Source organism: Triturus cristatus, chromosome 10, assembly GCF_964204655.1.
Source record: "Triturus cristatus chromosome 10, aTriCri1.1, whole genome shotgun sequence".
NCBI classification, from domain to species: Eukaryota; Metazoa; Chordata; class Amphibia; order Caudata; family Salamandridae; genus Triturus; species Triturus cristatus.
The window spans coordinates 426,244,988-426,261,419 of NC_140593.1; the positions used below are offsets into that span (position 1 = coordinate 426,244,988).

The 16,432-nt window shown below is 42.8% G+C and overlaps 1 protein-coding gene across 2 annotated transcripts in view; it reads left to right on the forward strand.

Annotated features, from left to right (window-relative positions):
- The window catches only part of LOC146789562 (uncharacterized), a 127,836-nt gene that overhangs the window by 78,262 nt on the left and 33,142 nt on the right, over nucleotides 1–16,432 (forward strand). For both annotated transcript variants that reach the window (XM_085631762.1, XM_085631763.1), the window contains exon 5: nucleotides 7,514–7,717. In XM_085631762.1, the coding sequence (XP_085487888.1) occupies nucleotides 7,514–7,717 (204 nt within the window). The remainder of the gene's footprint in view (nucleotides 1–7,513; nucleotides 7,718–16,432) is intronic.

Consider the following 16,432-nt stretch of genomic DNA (forward strand, 5'->3'; position numbering starts at 1 on the left):
CCATATCCCTGTCCATCTAGCTGAGAAGACCCCTAGACCATCCACAGTTGATGCCAACCATGGCAGTGGAGTAATTCAATCTAGAGCGCGCCCACAGATCAATATAATCCCCCTGGCCCGCCCACTATGGCATCGCCCACACTGGCCCCTGTTAGGTATTTGTATGCCTCAAGTCCCGACAACCTGAGACTTCCCACACCTTGTCCCTATGTTCTGATTTTGGCTAGGGTTCCTCCATTGAAGGTTGGGCAGCATGAGTCTTGGGACAAACAACACAATAAGTCTGCTGATTGGCTCTCCAAGCATAAGCATTTTAATGCCTGGGGACTGAATGAAATTATAATGGCCAGAAGGGTGAGATCGGTGGTGCAGTCTAAGAAAGACTTTGAAGGGGACTGCGTTGTTTCAAATTTCCGTAGATCTGTATGTGTACATATTATCCCGAGCAATAAAGCACTTCACAACCTTGCTGAAACAAAGGTAGTTGCTCTCCCTCTTGGATTATTTTAAAAGCCACCTCTCCTCCCTCCAGCAAAACGCCAATGCCCTATGGCCGCACCAGGTCATGTTGCCTGTTTTATTAAGTTCTCTGTCCTGACTGACCTGGAGGCCGTGGAATGATTCCGGCCAATGAGGTAATGGATAACTGAGTGTCTCCCATCATAGTTCACAATAGGTTGCTCCATGCCCCCAATTGCCCTGAAGGTCAGCCAGAGAATCTTCCAACATATCCAATCAGTGTTGTTCCAGGTGTCCCTGGGAAGTTCCAATTTATCTCCTGGAATGTGGCTGGCCTGGGACCCAAATTAGTACATCCAGACTGGTGTGAGTTTATTGAACAGTATGATGTGTGCCTCTTTCAATAGACATGGTCCCTACAACCCAATTCCATGTTGGCTAATCGAACTATACCAAGGTCGCCAGCATAGCAGGCAAGGGCCAGCCTTCTAGGGGCCTCACGACTTGGGTTAAGATTACAGTGAGGGGCACGATAAAATAAATCATGGTTGACTACCCTGATGTACTGTGTATATGCTTTAAGGCCCCACAGGGTGCAACCTACCTAACATACAATGCGTACTGTAGATTGTCTGGAAGAGAAAGCTTCTGTAGACTAATTAGCTGTGCCTTTAGCTTGCCTGCAATAGCCACAACCCTGTCCGTGCTTTCCCTTGATGAACTGTGAAAAATGCTTACAGACCAGAGACAATAGCTTAGGCCTTTTGGCAAGAAGACCTAGGTATGAGGAATGTGACTCATCTCAGCTCAGGAAGGGCAATTAGGAAGGGCTCAGGAATATAATTAACTTGAAAGATACAAGGGTGAGGCCTGCCCATTCATAGTTAAATTTAAATTGAGTCCTGGGAAAAAGGGTTTCTATTGAAGTGGAATGGGGCTGTGGTCCCAGAACCAGTTTGGTGTGGTCGAGGAGGAGGGACTGCTAACTTCCTTAGACATACCTATAGCTGGTCCACCAGCCTCCTCTAGAGGCATAAGGGTTCAGTCATGTGGGAATTCTGACACTAGTGCACTCAAGAATGGTTTGCAGTAAGTAAAACATGATGTGCTGCTAATGTGAGAATGTATGCTCTTGGGAACCTTTTTCTTATTAGTTAGGGAGCAGCCAGTAGTCACCACCACTCACTGGCAAGTGAGTTGTACAATAGTAGCACTCCACAGAACACATCTGGACCTGTGCATGAACAGAAGAGGACTGGACCCACTGTCTTTGACCTGTGTGGAGACCTGAAGTGTAGGACCTGCGTCCACTTCTACCTAGGGCTGAGAAGTGGACCCCATGTGTCATTTGGCTGAACTCCTGTGTTGCTAGAGGGACACAGAAAGCTACAGCAGTACCTTTCCTGGAGTGATCAGTTACTACTGAATCTGGACTGATTTTTGCTAGTGGCCTTTGCTTATGAGCAGACTTTGGCGGGCTTGAAATGTAAATTTTCCAACTCAAAGTTGTTCTCGCCAAAACCAATAGCTTCAGCGGTACCTCTTCCAACAGCTATCCTATTACAAGAGGACTTTGGTGAATGCAACCTTCATCCTCGTACTGCTAGATGATTTCTACTTCCATAAAAAATACTTTTTCAAAAGGTCAAAACTTTGACTGGAATGGCCAGCTTGATGTATCTGACCTCCGCTCCATTGCGATGGGCCTGAAATTGCACCTAGGTCCCTGTCAGCCATAAACAGTGACATCTGATTGCTGCTTTAATTTTTCTTGGCAATTTTTGCTTGAAAACTTAAAAAGTCATATCTCTGGTTCCCCTCACTAAATTTAAAAAGTGTATGTCTCTGTTTTTCGAAAGTGGCTGTGGTATTTATATTCTGTTGTGTTTGGACTTTCTAATTGTTTTGTTACTGCTAAATAATTTGCACCCTTTTCCTTAAGGTAAGCCTATTTGCTCTGTGCCATAGTTATCAGGGGTTGAGTCCAAGTTTATTTATTGAACCTTTGTGTTGAACCTGGCAAGACTGTCTACTTATTAGTTTGAAAGGACTCACATTCTTCCTAACTAATAATCAATTTTCTTACAAGGGATTTCTTGGAATAGATGGTAGATTAGAATAGAATAGAATAGAATAGAATAGAATAGAATAGAATAGAAAAGAATGGAATAGAAGGGTTTTTAATATAGCACATGGCTACCCGGAAGCATCCCAGCGCTGAGTGAACACTAGAGTAGGGCCTACCTTCTATTGAAGGAGCCAGGTTTTAAGTTGTCTACGAAAGGCTAGGGGGTTGGATTGTTTACGCAACTGCAGTGGCAGACTGTTCCACAGTTTGGAGGCATTGTATGAGAAACGCCGGCCTTCACCTCTGGCCTTCTTGACCCTTGGTACCACTGCAAGGTACAACTCGTCCGAGCGAAGGCTTCTTTTGGCCTTGTAAGGGCAGATCATAGATTTAATAATAGGTGGCCCATTTCCACCTAGGGACTTGTGGGCAACACACAGGGCCTTAAAATGTATTCTTTCCTGCACCGGTCGCCAATGGAGTATGCAAAGTGCCGGTTTTGCTCAACATCGGTTCTGGGTTCCTGTGAGCAGTCTTGGAGCTGACTTCTGCACAATCTACCGTTTTGAGATGACATGGTTGGGGGCGCCCAAATAGAGGGCGTTACCATGATCTATCCTGGATAGGATGAGCCTGGACCAGAGTTTTTCTAGCTTGGTCCGGTAGTAGTGGCAGAACTTTGCGGATAATTCTTAGCAAGCCAAAACAAAGAGCAGCGGTTTTCCTGGCTTGAACTTTGAATGAAAGGTCTTAGTCCAACCAGACACCCAGACTTTTTATATCTGTTTTTGGGATGAGTGTTAAACCCATACAAGCTGGCCACATAATGTTGGCTTTGAAATTCAGCCGGTTGCCAAGTAACATGAGCTCAGTTTTGTCGCCATTGAGTTTTAAGTGGGATAGGTTCATCCACTTAGTGACTTCCTCAAGACAGTTGTGGAGGTTCGGGGGCAAGTGGTCGGCCTGGGTCAGAGCCACCACTAGCTGAGTGTCATTGACGTAAGAGGATGCATATAGACATTAAAAAGGGTTGGGCTCAAGGATTAGCCCTGTGGAACTCCACACTTGAGGGGGACGGGTTTAGACAATGTGTCACCAGCAAACACCTGTCCACCAAGAAGGAGAGGAGCCACGATAACACCTTGCTGGACACTCCTAAATTCCAGAGACGGTGAGCCAGGGTATGGTTATTCACCGTATCGAAGACCGCACTTAGGTCGAGGAGTATTATGGCGGCTGTGCCTCCTAAGTCAAGAATCTTCCTTGCTTCCTCCACAACCGCTAATAAGGCGGTCTCGGTGCCTTGGCGTGGGTGAAAGCCCGTTTGTGAGGGGTGGAGCAGGTTATTGGATTCCAGGAACGTAGAAAGTGTATGGTTAACAATTTTCTCTGCGATTTTGCCCATTGCTGGGAGGAACGAGATAGGACGATAATTGCCCAACTCTGCCGGGTCCAAGTTCTGCTTTTTCAGCAGGGCTTTTACCATAGCTCTCTTCCATTCGGGGGGAACAATCCCCAATGAGAGGGAGGAATTGATCAGACTGGTCATAATGGGAGCCGCCAGAGATGCTGCCAGCTTTAAGATGTTAAGAGGTGCAGGGTCCAATGGAGATCCCGATTTGACCGTGGTTAGATAGGGAAGCACTATACATGTTATCACAATGTCACACGCTTGACATATGTTAACCCTGGGATCGCATAAACATACATCACAATCTAGGTTCTACCCTATTCCCCTAGGACTGCCTCACTAACAGAATGCCACACAACACTCCCAAACCCCAATATGCAGCTTGCCCCAGTCCAACAGAAGAGGAGCTTCACTAAGTGGGAGGCAGGCCTTATAGTTACCTCTGTAGCTGATCGCTGCAAGGTACTAATTGATATGTCTCCATGCACCTTCAGGGAAGTGGGGACGGAAGCCATGTGGCAGACTTGATAGACTATGTCAGTGCATTGGTGGTGGAGGACTGCACTGTGGGAGACCTCAAGAAAATGTGGCAAGATGAGAGGAAATGGGTGAATAAGTTCTCCAGGTTAAAGGTGGCAAATGCTGTTCATTGAGGCGGACCTGTATCCCATCTTCGTCCCATTTCCTTTGAGGTGCATATCCTCACCACTATGCGCCTTGACCTCCTTTATGGCCAGCTTGTTCTACAGAACTGCAATCTAATGCCAGGTAATAACTCAACACAACTTTTTCACAACGTGTTCTTGTACCACGATTCATGCCATCTTTCCTTCAGTCACTCTTCACATATAGGCAGAATTCACACACTTCTTCGTCATACACAGCCTCTAACACCCACTGATTCCAGAAAAAGTGATCTGTCAGCAATAGCCATAGAACGAATATTTCCAACTGTGAGGGTGATAAACTGATGCACTTCGGTAGTGATGAATTTCAGTACCTGTCACAAACATCGTCATTAGCTAATCAGGCAGAATTGCCAATAAATTCTGCGAGATTTCACTGAAATACGGTAAAAAAATTATTATGCATTTAGTATTATTTTCTTAGCAGGAAAATGCCCACTTTTGTCGAAAACTAATGCAAGGATGCCTATTGAGCTAAGAAACCTAAGAAATGCAACAGAACAGGAATAGCAAATGTGAGCAGCTGCTTGTGCTTGCTAAATATGTGCGGTCGAATTTTCCTCTAGCTTACAACCAGCATTCAGTACTAGTTGGACACGAGGATGCATTTTGGGTTAAGAAACTAGCACTAAATGCAACAGAAGATAAACATTAGTGCATGCAGGCGATTTGTAAATGTCCTCTCGCAGTATGATTTTCTCCCCCCAAATTAATTTCAATCATGCGAGTTGGTTTTATTTCATCATCAGTAATTCTGAATGAAAGAGTACTGCAGAATTACCATTTCACTCCAATTAGTGAGGCGTAATTGAGATTTTGCCCCGGCTTATATGTAAATCCTCTCTTTCCTCCATAAAAAATGTATTCTCAAAATGAGGGAAAGGGTGACAGTGATATACACCAACATGGGCAGCCTGTGAGTGATTGGCTGATGCTATAATGAATTGCACCTGTTGATAAGTGTAGGGGAGCCAAGATTTTAACTTCTCCCCTCCCCAACCAGTAGCAGGTGTGCATACACATGAAGCCTTGTTGGAATATGTGTTTTATAGAATTTGAGGCTAAAATAATGTTGAGTTTATTTTCAGACTTCAATTAAATACATGCAAAAGTTGTGCAATATAAAGTGATTAGGTTTTATAGGATTTGAAAGTGTTCCTGTTTTTTGGAATAATGCATATTTTAATTTCTTGTCATTTTGTATCGCTTATTGGAATGCATGTATTTGTTTCTGTTGTTGATGTTTTATCTTATTATGGCTTTTAGCAGAATTAAAGTATTTGACTGACTGACAGAATGACTGACATGCAAAAGTTTAGATTGAATAAAAATGTATTCAATTATTTAAAAAATGCATTTGGGTTCTCCTAGTTTTTCCTGTGTGGCATTACTATTATTCCTTGCATCCATTGATTTCTATGGGAGTGTGTTGCTGTACCAATGACCGACTATATATGGTGCTTGATTTACTTCAAGGACTGTCTGAAGACTATTCAAGCCTTTTTTGTCAGTAGAATTACAATAGCAGATTTAAGTGTGACTTTTGTGCATAGCAATTGTCTTACTCTTGTGTGGGTGTGTTTTGATATCTGCTTTACCTCTATTAAGCCCTCCCCATATTTCCCTCAATCAAACCAATTTGATAGTAAATATTCTCCATTGTCTCCAACAGTGTCTCCCACATTCACTGCAAAAACGTATCCCTATGTGTGCCGACATCTCTGCAATAATGCAATAAGAGGCAGGACAGTGGTAAATGAAGATGTCCAGCTGGAGACATGTGATAAAATTGAGGATATGTAGAGTAGTAATGCTGTAGCACTATTTCCCATACTCAAAATTGCTTTTGTTCATTGGCCTCTATGCAATTTCAGTGGATCTATGTGATAACCTAGCTGCCATTACCTCCTCTTCATCATACCCAACCATGACCATTAACATAATCTTTATGATATGAGCAGGGCGACCCTGGGTATAATGTAACCAATTAAAGAGGGCCCCCATGGGAGATATTTATATCTTCTAAATGGTTTTGCAACCCATGGTAAGTTACTTCCCTGACACATCAGTAGGCAATAGTACATGTAAAAAGTTAATTTAATTAGTTTCCTCTTACAAAGAGATAAAACCATAAGTGTTTTAACAAAAATTAATTTCTTATGTGAAAGCAGTTACCATAAGAGCATTGTTGGTTAGCTTCTCTTTGCAGGCATAACATGAGTGGGCCTGCACAGATGCCATGTACCATTTCATGAGACCACGTAATTATAGAAATCATAAGCGTTCACTACTCGCTGTGATTGATAGCTCATTGCTACACCAGGCTTAATGCTAAATTGTGATACAAATGACAACCCACTGTTACTTGTATCCCAAGGAAGACCCCAAACAGTATGCAGCTGTAGGCCTTTAAACATGGTCATCTTAAAACCAGAAGATTGTTTGGAAAATAATGCTCAGACAGCAACCACTGTGCTTCTTTGCAGCATTTAATTTTCTCAATTCTTGTTCACAGTTCATAGCACCTCAACACCTAAACAATGTGCCACCTACACTGTTTGCACAATACTTTCAAATGTTGCCTATGTTAAATTCTTATGAATAGATTTTGTGTTGAAATTAGTTCTTAGTAAAAGCCAACCATGCAGATTGTAAAATATCATACCATTCCACTTCTGATGACTCTGCCTCTACAATTTGTAGATAATACTATTTCTAGGAGCCACAATTTGCATAATTATGAGCTTGAGCTATAAAATGTTATGCCATTTAAAAATGTGGTCCTTCACAAAATCTAAGTTTCTTAGCTCCATCCTATTCACAGCTCTTTGTGCTCTTCATAATTTCTGAATTAAATCTAGAAAATCACATGGTATCTCTTCTCTACAGGACTCATGAACCGAGATTTTGAATTGTTGTTAAATGAAAATCCATCCGGTGCAGACCATTACAATGGAACTGGAACTGCAATGAGCATCGCTGCAAACCGGATTTCTTACTGCTTTGACCTCAGTGGACCATCACTTACGCTTGACACTGCATGTTCATCCTCCTTGGTTGCTTTGCATTATGCTTGTCAAGCAATCAGACAAGGTACAGTAGTGATTTTTAAATGAAACATTAAAAAACACTAACAATAGATTGCATTTAAGTCTAGTCTTGAATTTTTAGATTTTCTTTTGTTTTTCTTGAATTTGTTGCAAATGGTGAATTTCCAAATCAATGAATTATAATGAAAGTAATATTGCTGAATCTGTTTGTTACGATTGGTATTTTCAAATATTTCAGGCCCTAATTATGATGTCGAGTGGAAAGCCATCTGACAGCTCATTGGAGGCCTTCTGCCTGACATCATGGATTTCCGTCCTACCGCCAGATAACAATACTGGCGGTTGGTGGGAAACACGCAGGGGAATTCAGCTCTGCTTCCGACAGGCTCACAGAGCCCGTCATGGCAGCAGGCGGAATAGTAAACCAAAAATTACAGCGGTGCCCGCCTCGGCTCCGCTGTCGGGATTACGATGTTGCTTTCTACCTGCCCATGACAAATGAAAGTGGAAAGTGACTTTGGGGGCACCTAGCAGGGCCCCCTTTCCCCCGGCCCTCCTCAGTGGGGCTTGGGGGACAACTATGGTTCCTCCAAACATCTCGGCACCAAGTGCCAGGTACCCCATGGTTCCTGCCACACGATGCAGGGATGTTTGAAACCATACATTTTTCTGTTGCAGCTTGTGCTGCGGCCCTTTTACGGCTGCCGCACACCCTGCAATGGGAAAATGGATGTATCTGAATGCTCACAGGGCTGTCGCATCCTAATGCTGCGGTGGACTGCCGACTAATAGTCGGGCAGTGCCATTCCGCGACGTGACGGTCGGATGCTCTTCCGACCGACATTGCAATCAGGCCCTTAGTAACTGCATTTGACTTTGTTTCAAATTCAGGCCACATATCACTTGACATATTGTATAATTGTAACCAAATATGTTCATCTCCATGTGTCTGCTTACCTTATCATTCAAATATTAAAAGTGTGTTGGTAATTAAGTTCACTGTGTGCACTACTCAGGAAAAGTCATTCATATATTCATTCATTTTTTCAGACAATGCCACCCTCTGCACTAACAAAGTATTAGGAAGGGTGGGGAAATGATCATACTTTCCAATTAGCTGCCATGGACTCATCAGTAACTCTCTGAGCCGTAATTCCTTGCGTCCATCTTTCCTCAACAACTCATCAATTTTACAATAATCCCTTCTTCAACAGAATAATGCAAATGTGCAAAAAATACATTACCCTGACTGGTATCCCCACATTTTGCTCTGTGTAATGTGGCTAATAAGCAAAAGAACACCTCCCCCAGGAAAGGCTTTGTTTCTGGGCCCAGGGAGTGAAGGCTCCCACCTCAGGGGTCCAGAAACTTGTCTCGTGGTGGTAGGCTGGTGTCTACCAGTCAGGTAATCCACCAGAGGCTGGATGTTTTTCAGGGGGCATTTCTGGGATGCCCTCTGAGTGCATTGTATAATAAATCCCACACTGGCATCAGTGTTGGTTTATTATGCTGAGATGTTTACTACCAAATGTCCCAGAATTTAGTAAAGCCATTATGGTGCTGTGGAGTTTGTAATGACAATCTCACAAACCATATACTCTTTATGGCTTTACTGCACTTACAATGTCTAAGAATGGACTTAGACACTGTAGGGGTACAGTGCTCATGCAACTGAGCCCTCATCAGTGGTATAGTGCACCCAGATAGGGGGGTGTCTTACCTATACCATAGACAGTGGGTTGCAGGCATGGCACACAGGTATGTGTGCCATGTCGACTCTTCACTTTTCTCTGCACTAAAACACGCAGCCTACAATGGCAGTCTGTGTGTGCTAGGGCACAGGACCTTTAAGGGTTGCACAATATGGGCTGTAGTCCTTAGAGGGCTACACTGGTCACAGTGCCCTTGGTACTCATGGTACCTTTTACAAGGTACTTACATGTGGCCAGTGAGGTGCCAATTGGGGGTATAAATGTATAGTTTTGGGAAAGTACACAGGCCCTGGGAACTTGATTTGGAAGGGACCCAAGTCAAAGTGCATCAGAAATCTGGCAAAAAGTGGGTGGGTTACTGCAAGAGAAACCCACTTTCCTACAGGGAGTACTTTAAGGAAAGCCCTATCATTTTATGTATGGAAACTTTGCAGTTGTAAAGATACTACCATTAAAATGCTTTAGTGCATAACAAACTTTGCTAAACCTACAGAAACGAATACGTTTACCATTATGCATCAGGCCCAGGAAGCACAAAACCTAAGTGATATACTGGGCTGCACTATACCACAGGAACTTTGCGGTATGCTGTGGTACATGCCAATGACAAAACAGTATATGATTGGCTGATGACAGTATATGATTGGCCCTTACCAAAGTAAAAGGCAGCTATATTGTTTAGACCACACTTTGGCTGTGTTATAGCTTTTAAGTGTAAGTATAGCCTTCTACTGTTTTATAAGTGTGTAGGCCCACCCGTCCTCCCCTCCTACCTCACATTCTTTCTTTCTATTGCACCATTCAATGTTGTGGTTTACTGTTGCACTTTGTATGCATTTGAAACCATGTTATGCACCTCTTCTACAATTAAAAATAAAATCAATAAAAAAAATTTAATAAAAAGGGTGTAGGAAGGGATGAGCAAGTTTATGAGTAAAGGAAAGTAAGAGTTGCTTTATTACTTTATATGTTTTCAAATAAGTACCACAGCCCTACCATATTGTTCAAATAGGCACTTAGCCCGTATCCTGGGTTTTAAAGAGAACTAGAGAGTGGTTAAGTGTTGTTTTGCAATTTAAATATATATAAATATATTTATATAGTCTCCTCTTTCATCCCCACTTTTACTCCTCCTTCTGTCCCCGTCTCCCTCACCCGCCCCTCTCCCCTCCATCTTCTTCTCCCCTATACCTCCTTCATTCCCTCCACTTTGCGTTCCAACTTGCTAATACAACTCTGCTGCCCCCTTCCCCTTCTGTTCCCATCCTACCCTCCTTATTGATTTATCTTTTTGTATTCAGCCCTCGTCCATCCTAGTCACTATCTACTTGTTTGTTTAGTTGCGTTCTTCTATTTTGAGCCCTTGTGTTACCACTGACAGTCGTAACCGTTCATTGTATTTCAGTCTTTATGGATTGCTGAACCCTTCTGGGAGCTATTGGCATTGTTTTTTCTTGAAATCTCAATATTGAATTACCACACAAAAAAGCAAATTAAATAAGTACAAAATTGAAAATACACCATAGTACCCTATATTTGCTGAATATAGTGTAGTACAGTATATTTTTTATTTTTTAACATATTTTTTATTTTTTTTAAGTACCACAGTATTTCCTTGCTAGTATTGCAGTAGGGAAAAAAAATAAACCCTGCTACTTATCTATATATATATATCTAAGGCACTAACCCAGAACACAGTCTAAATGGGTACAAAGGGGTGCACAGAAAAAAGGGGGATTCCAAAATGCGTTTGGCCCCAATGCAATTTCCATAGACTTTGTACATGTAGCAGCCAAATGCCCAGTTGGGTGTACATGAAATTTGGCAGGATTATACATTATGGTGTGCAGATAATATCTTTGGGATGTTATAGGTAAGTAGGGTAAGTATTTTTTAAGTAATAAGGTATTTTAGCTTTGTGATATCTGTTGTTGCTGCAGTTTTGTGAAATACCATTTTACACGCCAATGTGAGTAGGTAATGACTGCCATTACAAAGTTAAAGGCAGCCAATTTGTTTTAAGCACACCTTGTCTGTCGGAAAGTATTAGGTTTTCTATTTTTCCCTACCTATTACCACTTTTTTAAAAATAGTAATAGGTAGGGGAAATTATTTAACAGTGTCTATATGTTTAACAAATAAAATCATAGAGTACCACAGTACTTGCTGGGATGTAATTAACATTTTTTTAAAACATAAAAAAAAATTAAATACACTCTGCTAGGCAATATTTCACAAAAATAGTGCACTACAGTGTATTTTCAATTTTTTATAAACGTTATTCCTTACTTACATTTTTTTTTTAAGTTTAGTTTTCAAAAAACACACTACTTCCTAAGTACTAATGTGGTACTTCATAAACGTTTTCAAAAATATATCAAAAACTATGAATACATTTACATACATATTACCACTTTAATAAAGTGTTAATAGATAGGGAACAACAATACAACCTACTACTTACTCATATCTAAGCCCCAACCCAGAAAACTGGCAAAGTGTAGTAAAAATAATATGCTTGCCTTTTAATTTTGTAAACATAGCCTTTAGCCACTCACATACTGCCTTGTTATTGCCATGTACCACAGTATACCACGAAGTTGCGGTGGTATGCCATGACCAAATATGTGACAAAGGCCCAGATGAACTATTGTATTGCATTGCTCTTGCGCCACGCATAGTCTTGTATGCCAATGCAGTACTTAAGTCACATTTACTGAGAAATACATGGCCACCATGCTTGGCCCTGGGTTGCTGGTAAATCTGTAGAAATGCTAGGAAGATCGCTATACTGCATTACTCTGCACACCTTATTGTGCATTCCTGCTAGATTTCATGAACATCCATATGCCACGCCACTCTACACTGCACCACTGTACGCCACTCCACCATACACTACTCCACTGTATGTTATTCCACTCTATGCTACTTCACTATATGATATTCCACTTCATGCCATTCCACTCTACACTATTCCAAAGTACGCTACACCCCTCTATGATACTCCCCTGTACATTATTTGACTATATTGGCACTCCACTTTACAGCAATCCACTCTACACCACTCCACTCCATTCTGCGCCAGTCCACTCTATGCTATTCCAATATACGCCACTCCACTCTATGCTACTCCAATCTATGACATTCCACTGTACACCAATGAACTCTACGCCACTCCACTCTACACTCCACTCTACACCCTTTGCTCCACTCCACACCACTCCATTTTACTCTATTCCGCTGTATGCAACTACACTCTATGCCACTCCACTGTATACTATTTCATTCTACACCACTCCACTTTAGCCATTACACTCTACCCTATTCCACTGTTTGCCAGTCGACTCTCCACCATTTCTCTCTGTGTTAATCCACTGCATGGCACTCCACTGTAGGCTACTCCACTGCACACCACTCCACTGTATGCTATTCCATTCTTTCCCACCCCACTGTACACCACTCTAGTCTAGGTCACTCCGCTATATGCCACTACAAGGCCACTTCACTGTTTGCTACTCCACTCTACTCTATTCCACTCCATGCCACTCAACTGTCTGCCACTCCACTCTACACTATTCCACTGTATGCAACTCCACTGAATTCTACTCCACTCTACGCCACTTCAGCCTTCATCACTCCAGTCTACCCTGCACCCCTCTACACTACTCCACTCTACAGTACTCCACTCTATGTCACTCCACTGTACGCCGCTCCATTCTATGGTATCCCATTATATGCCAATCCACTCTACGGTATTCCACTGTATTTGACTCCAATCTAGTCTACTCCACTTTATGCTACTCCACTGTACACCACTCCACTCTATAACACTCAACTGTACGCCATTTCTCCATACGCCACTCCACTGTACACATCTCCACTCTATGCCACTCCTTGGTACACTAATACACTCCATGCTTTTCCGCTCTATGCAACTGCACTCTATGCCTCTCGACTCTACACGGTTCCAGTGTATGTCACTTCACTGTACGCTACTCCACTCTATGCAACACTAATGTATGCCACTTCGGTCTACACCACTCCACATCATGCTATTCCACTGTATACCACTTCACTGTATGTCACTGCACTATATGTTGCTCCACTGTACACCACTACATTCTATAGAATTACTCTATATGCCACTCCAGTGTATGTCACTCCACTGTATGCAACTCCACTGTCAGCAACTCAACTCTAAGCTACTCCAATCTAAGCTATTCCACTCTAAGCTATTCCATTACATGGCACTCCACTGTATGCTACTCCACTCTATGCCCCTCCACTGTATGCTATCCTAATTCCACTGTGCGCTACTTCACTCAACACCACTCTACTCTATGCTATTCCACTGTACGCCACTCCATTGTACGCCACTCTTCTCTAAACCACTCTACGCCACTCCGCTCTATGCTTTTCCACTTTACCCCACTACAGTGTATGCCACTCCAGTGTATGTCACTCCACTGTGTGCTATTCCACTCTACGTTACCAAACTGTATGCTCTTTCAATATATATCCACTCCACTGGACGCTACTCCACTCTACCCCACTTCACTCTATGCAATTCAACTCTACCTAACTGCAATTTATGCTACTCCATTCTAGTCCAGTACAATATATCCACTCCAATATATGCTACTCTACTCTATGCTATTCTACTCTATGCTACTCCACTGTACGCCACTCTGCTCTGCTCTATTTCCACTATGTATACCACTTCACTATGCTATTCCACTATATGCAATTCAAATGTATGGCACTCCATTCTACTCCACTCCAATGTACGCCACCCCACTCTATGCCACTCAACTCTACGTTATTCCATTGGATGCCACTCCACATCACTCCACTCATTGTCATTTCACTCTATGCCACTCCAATCTACACTACACCACTCTACACCACAAGAGACTACGTCACAAGATTCTACACCTTGACACTGTACCCACAATACTTTGCGATGCGACATTCTACGATGCAACACTGTATGGCACTGCACTCTTTACCACTCCAGTCTATGCCACTTGAGTCTACTCCACTGTATGACACCCTACTCCACTCAGTGAAACTCTACTTGCCTCCAGTCTTCCAAACTCTACTCCGCCTTATGCTACTCCACTGTACAACACTGTATTTTGGTCTTTGTCACTGTACAACACTGTAATCCCCTCTACACCACTTTACCAGACTCTGCTCCACTCTATGACATTCTACACAACTCCCTCAATGCAACTCCACTACAATTTACTCCTCTCTACTCTATAACTCACTGCTCCACTCTACTTGAGTCTACTCCACTCTGCCCCAGTCAACTCAATGGTACTGTATACCCCTCGACTATGCCTCACTCTCTTCAACTCCACTGAACCACACTCTACTACACTCTACTCCACTGTACCTCACTCCACTCTAAAACACTGAACTCCACTCTACTCAACTCTGACAGTTTCCTACACTCTGTGACACAGCTTACATCTCCACACCTCCACTGTATGACACGACACATCACTCCACTCTATGATACTTTACTCCAGTCTATGCTACGCCACTACACTTTACTCTATTCAATGGCACTGCACTGGACAGGACGTCACTATCCTGTGTGATACTTTACTCTTCTCTGTGTTACACCACTCCCTTTAACTCTACTGAACAACACTTTACCCCACACTCTAGTCTATACAAGTCCACTTTACAACACTCTACTATTTTCTAAGCCACTGTACAACACTCTACTATACTCCATGCCCCTACACTCCACTGTACACACTCTACTCCACTGTATGCCACATTACGACACTCTACTCCACTCTAAGACACACTACCCAACTACTTCTATGCCAGTCCACCCCACAGGCTGCTACCACACTGAGGCATCCAACATCTGAGAATAACACCAGAATTAGAAGCACAGAAGTTACATTGACAAGCCCCAAACTGGGTAAATTCCTGATCCAAGATTCTACGATGCTGGATAAATTCCCCAATAAGTGTGCCCTAAATAGTCAACTTTGGTGCCAATGTCCTAATTTGCTTCCAGCACTCTTGGCGAAGAACAAAGTTGTACCAAAGTGGATTCAGAAACCCTTAAAACAGTATGAGAGGGCGGTAATAGCTGCCTTGTTTCCACAGCAACGCACAGAGCAATACTTTCATCCACTATCCTTTATAACAATATAATGCAACCTTAGACATGCAGATATTTTCCATCTTGCCAGTATTAATTTAGTATACATTCACTCACAATTTCTCAGAATTCCAAGTTTTTTTTTCAAAATGCTTTCACAACATAAATAAGTTGCTCATAGCATTTAGTGACCAAAATTCCTCTCACATTACAACACATCAATCCTAAATCCAAACCTTGCCTAATCAATAAAAACATTGAGAAAGAAAATGAGCCTAATCAATAACAAACAAACAAAACAGTACCAAATACTTACCACAAACAGAGATGATTTCCACAGCAAGTATATTATGAAATAGTCCTCCTCTGTGTCAGGAATGGAATTAGTGACAGGGCATAATTATGATGTCAGTGGGTCGACACCAACGGCACAGACAGCAGAGGCATCGGGTGGAGGTACCGTCTGCGGCGTCAGAATGAGAGCATAATCCCATAATGACGGCGGTTCCGCCATCAGAATTTTGATGTCGGTTTCTGACACTCATTCCATGTCAGCCTTTCCAACATGGAAAGGCTGTCAAAAAGCAACATTTTGGGCCCCTAGAAGGGCCCCCTTTCCCCCTCACCCTCTGTCATGTGGCCTGGGGGTAACTATGGTGCCTCCCTCAACATCCCTGCACCGTGTGGCAGGCTCCACATGGTGCCTGCCATACGGTGCAAGGATGTTTGCAAACCTCCCTTCTACAATAGAAGCTTGTGCTGCGGGCCTAATTCGGTCGAAGCACAAGCTTCCACTCTAGAATGGATGTTTCCGATGCTTATGAGCGTTCGCATCAAATTTGGGATGTCAGACCATGGCCAGGCGGGTCCTTTCCTGTGACGGTGTTGGGCGGACGCAAGGCCACCCAACATCGTA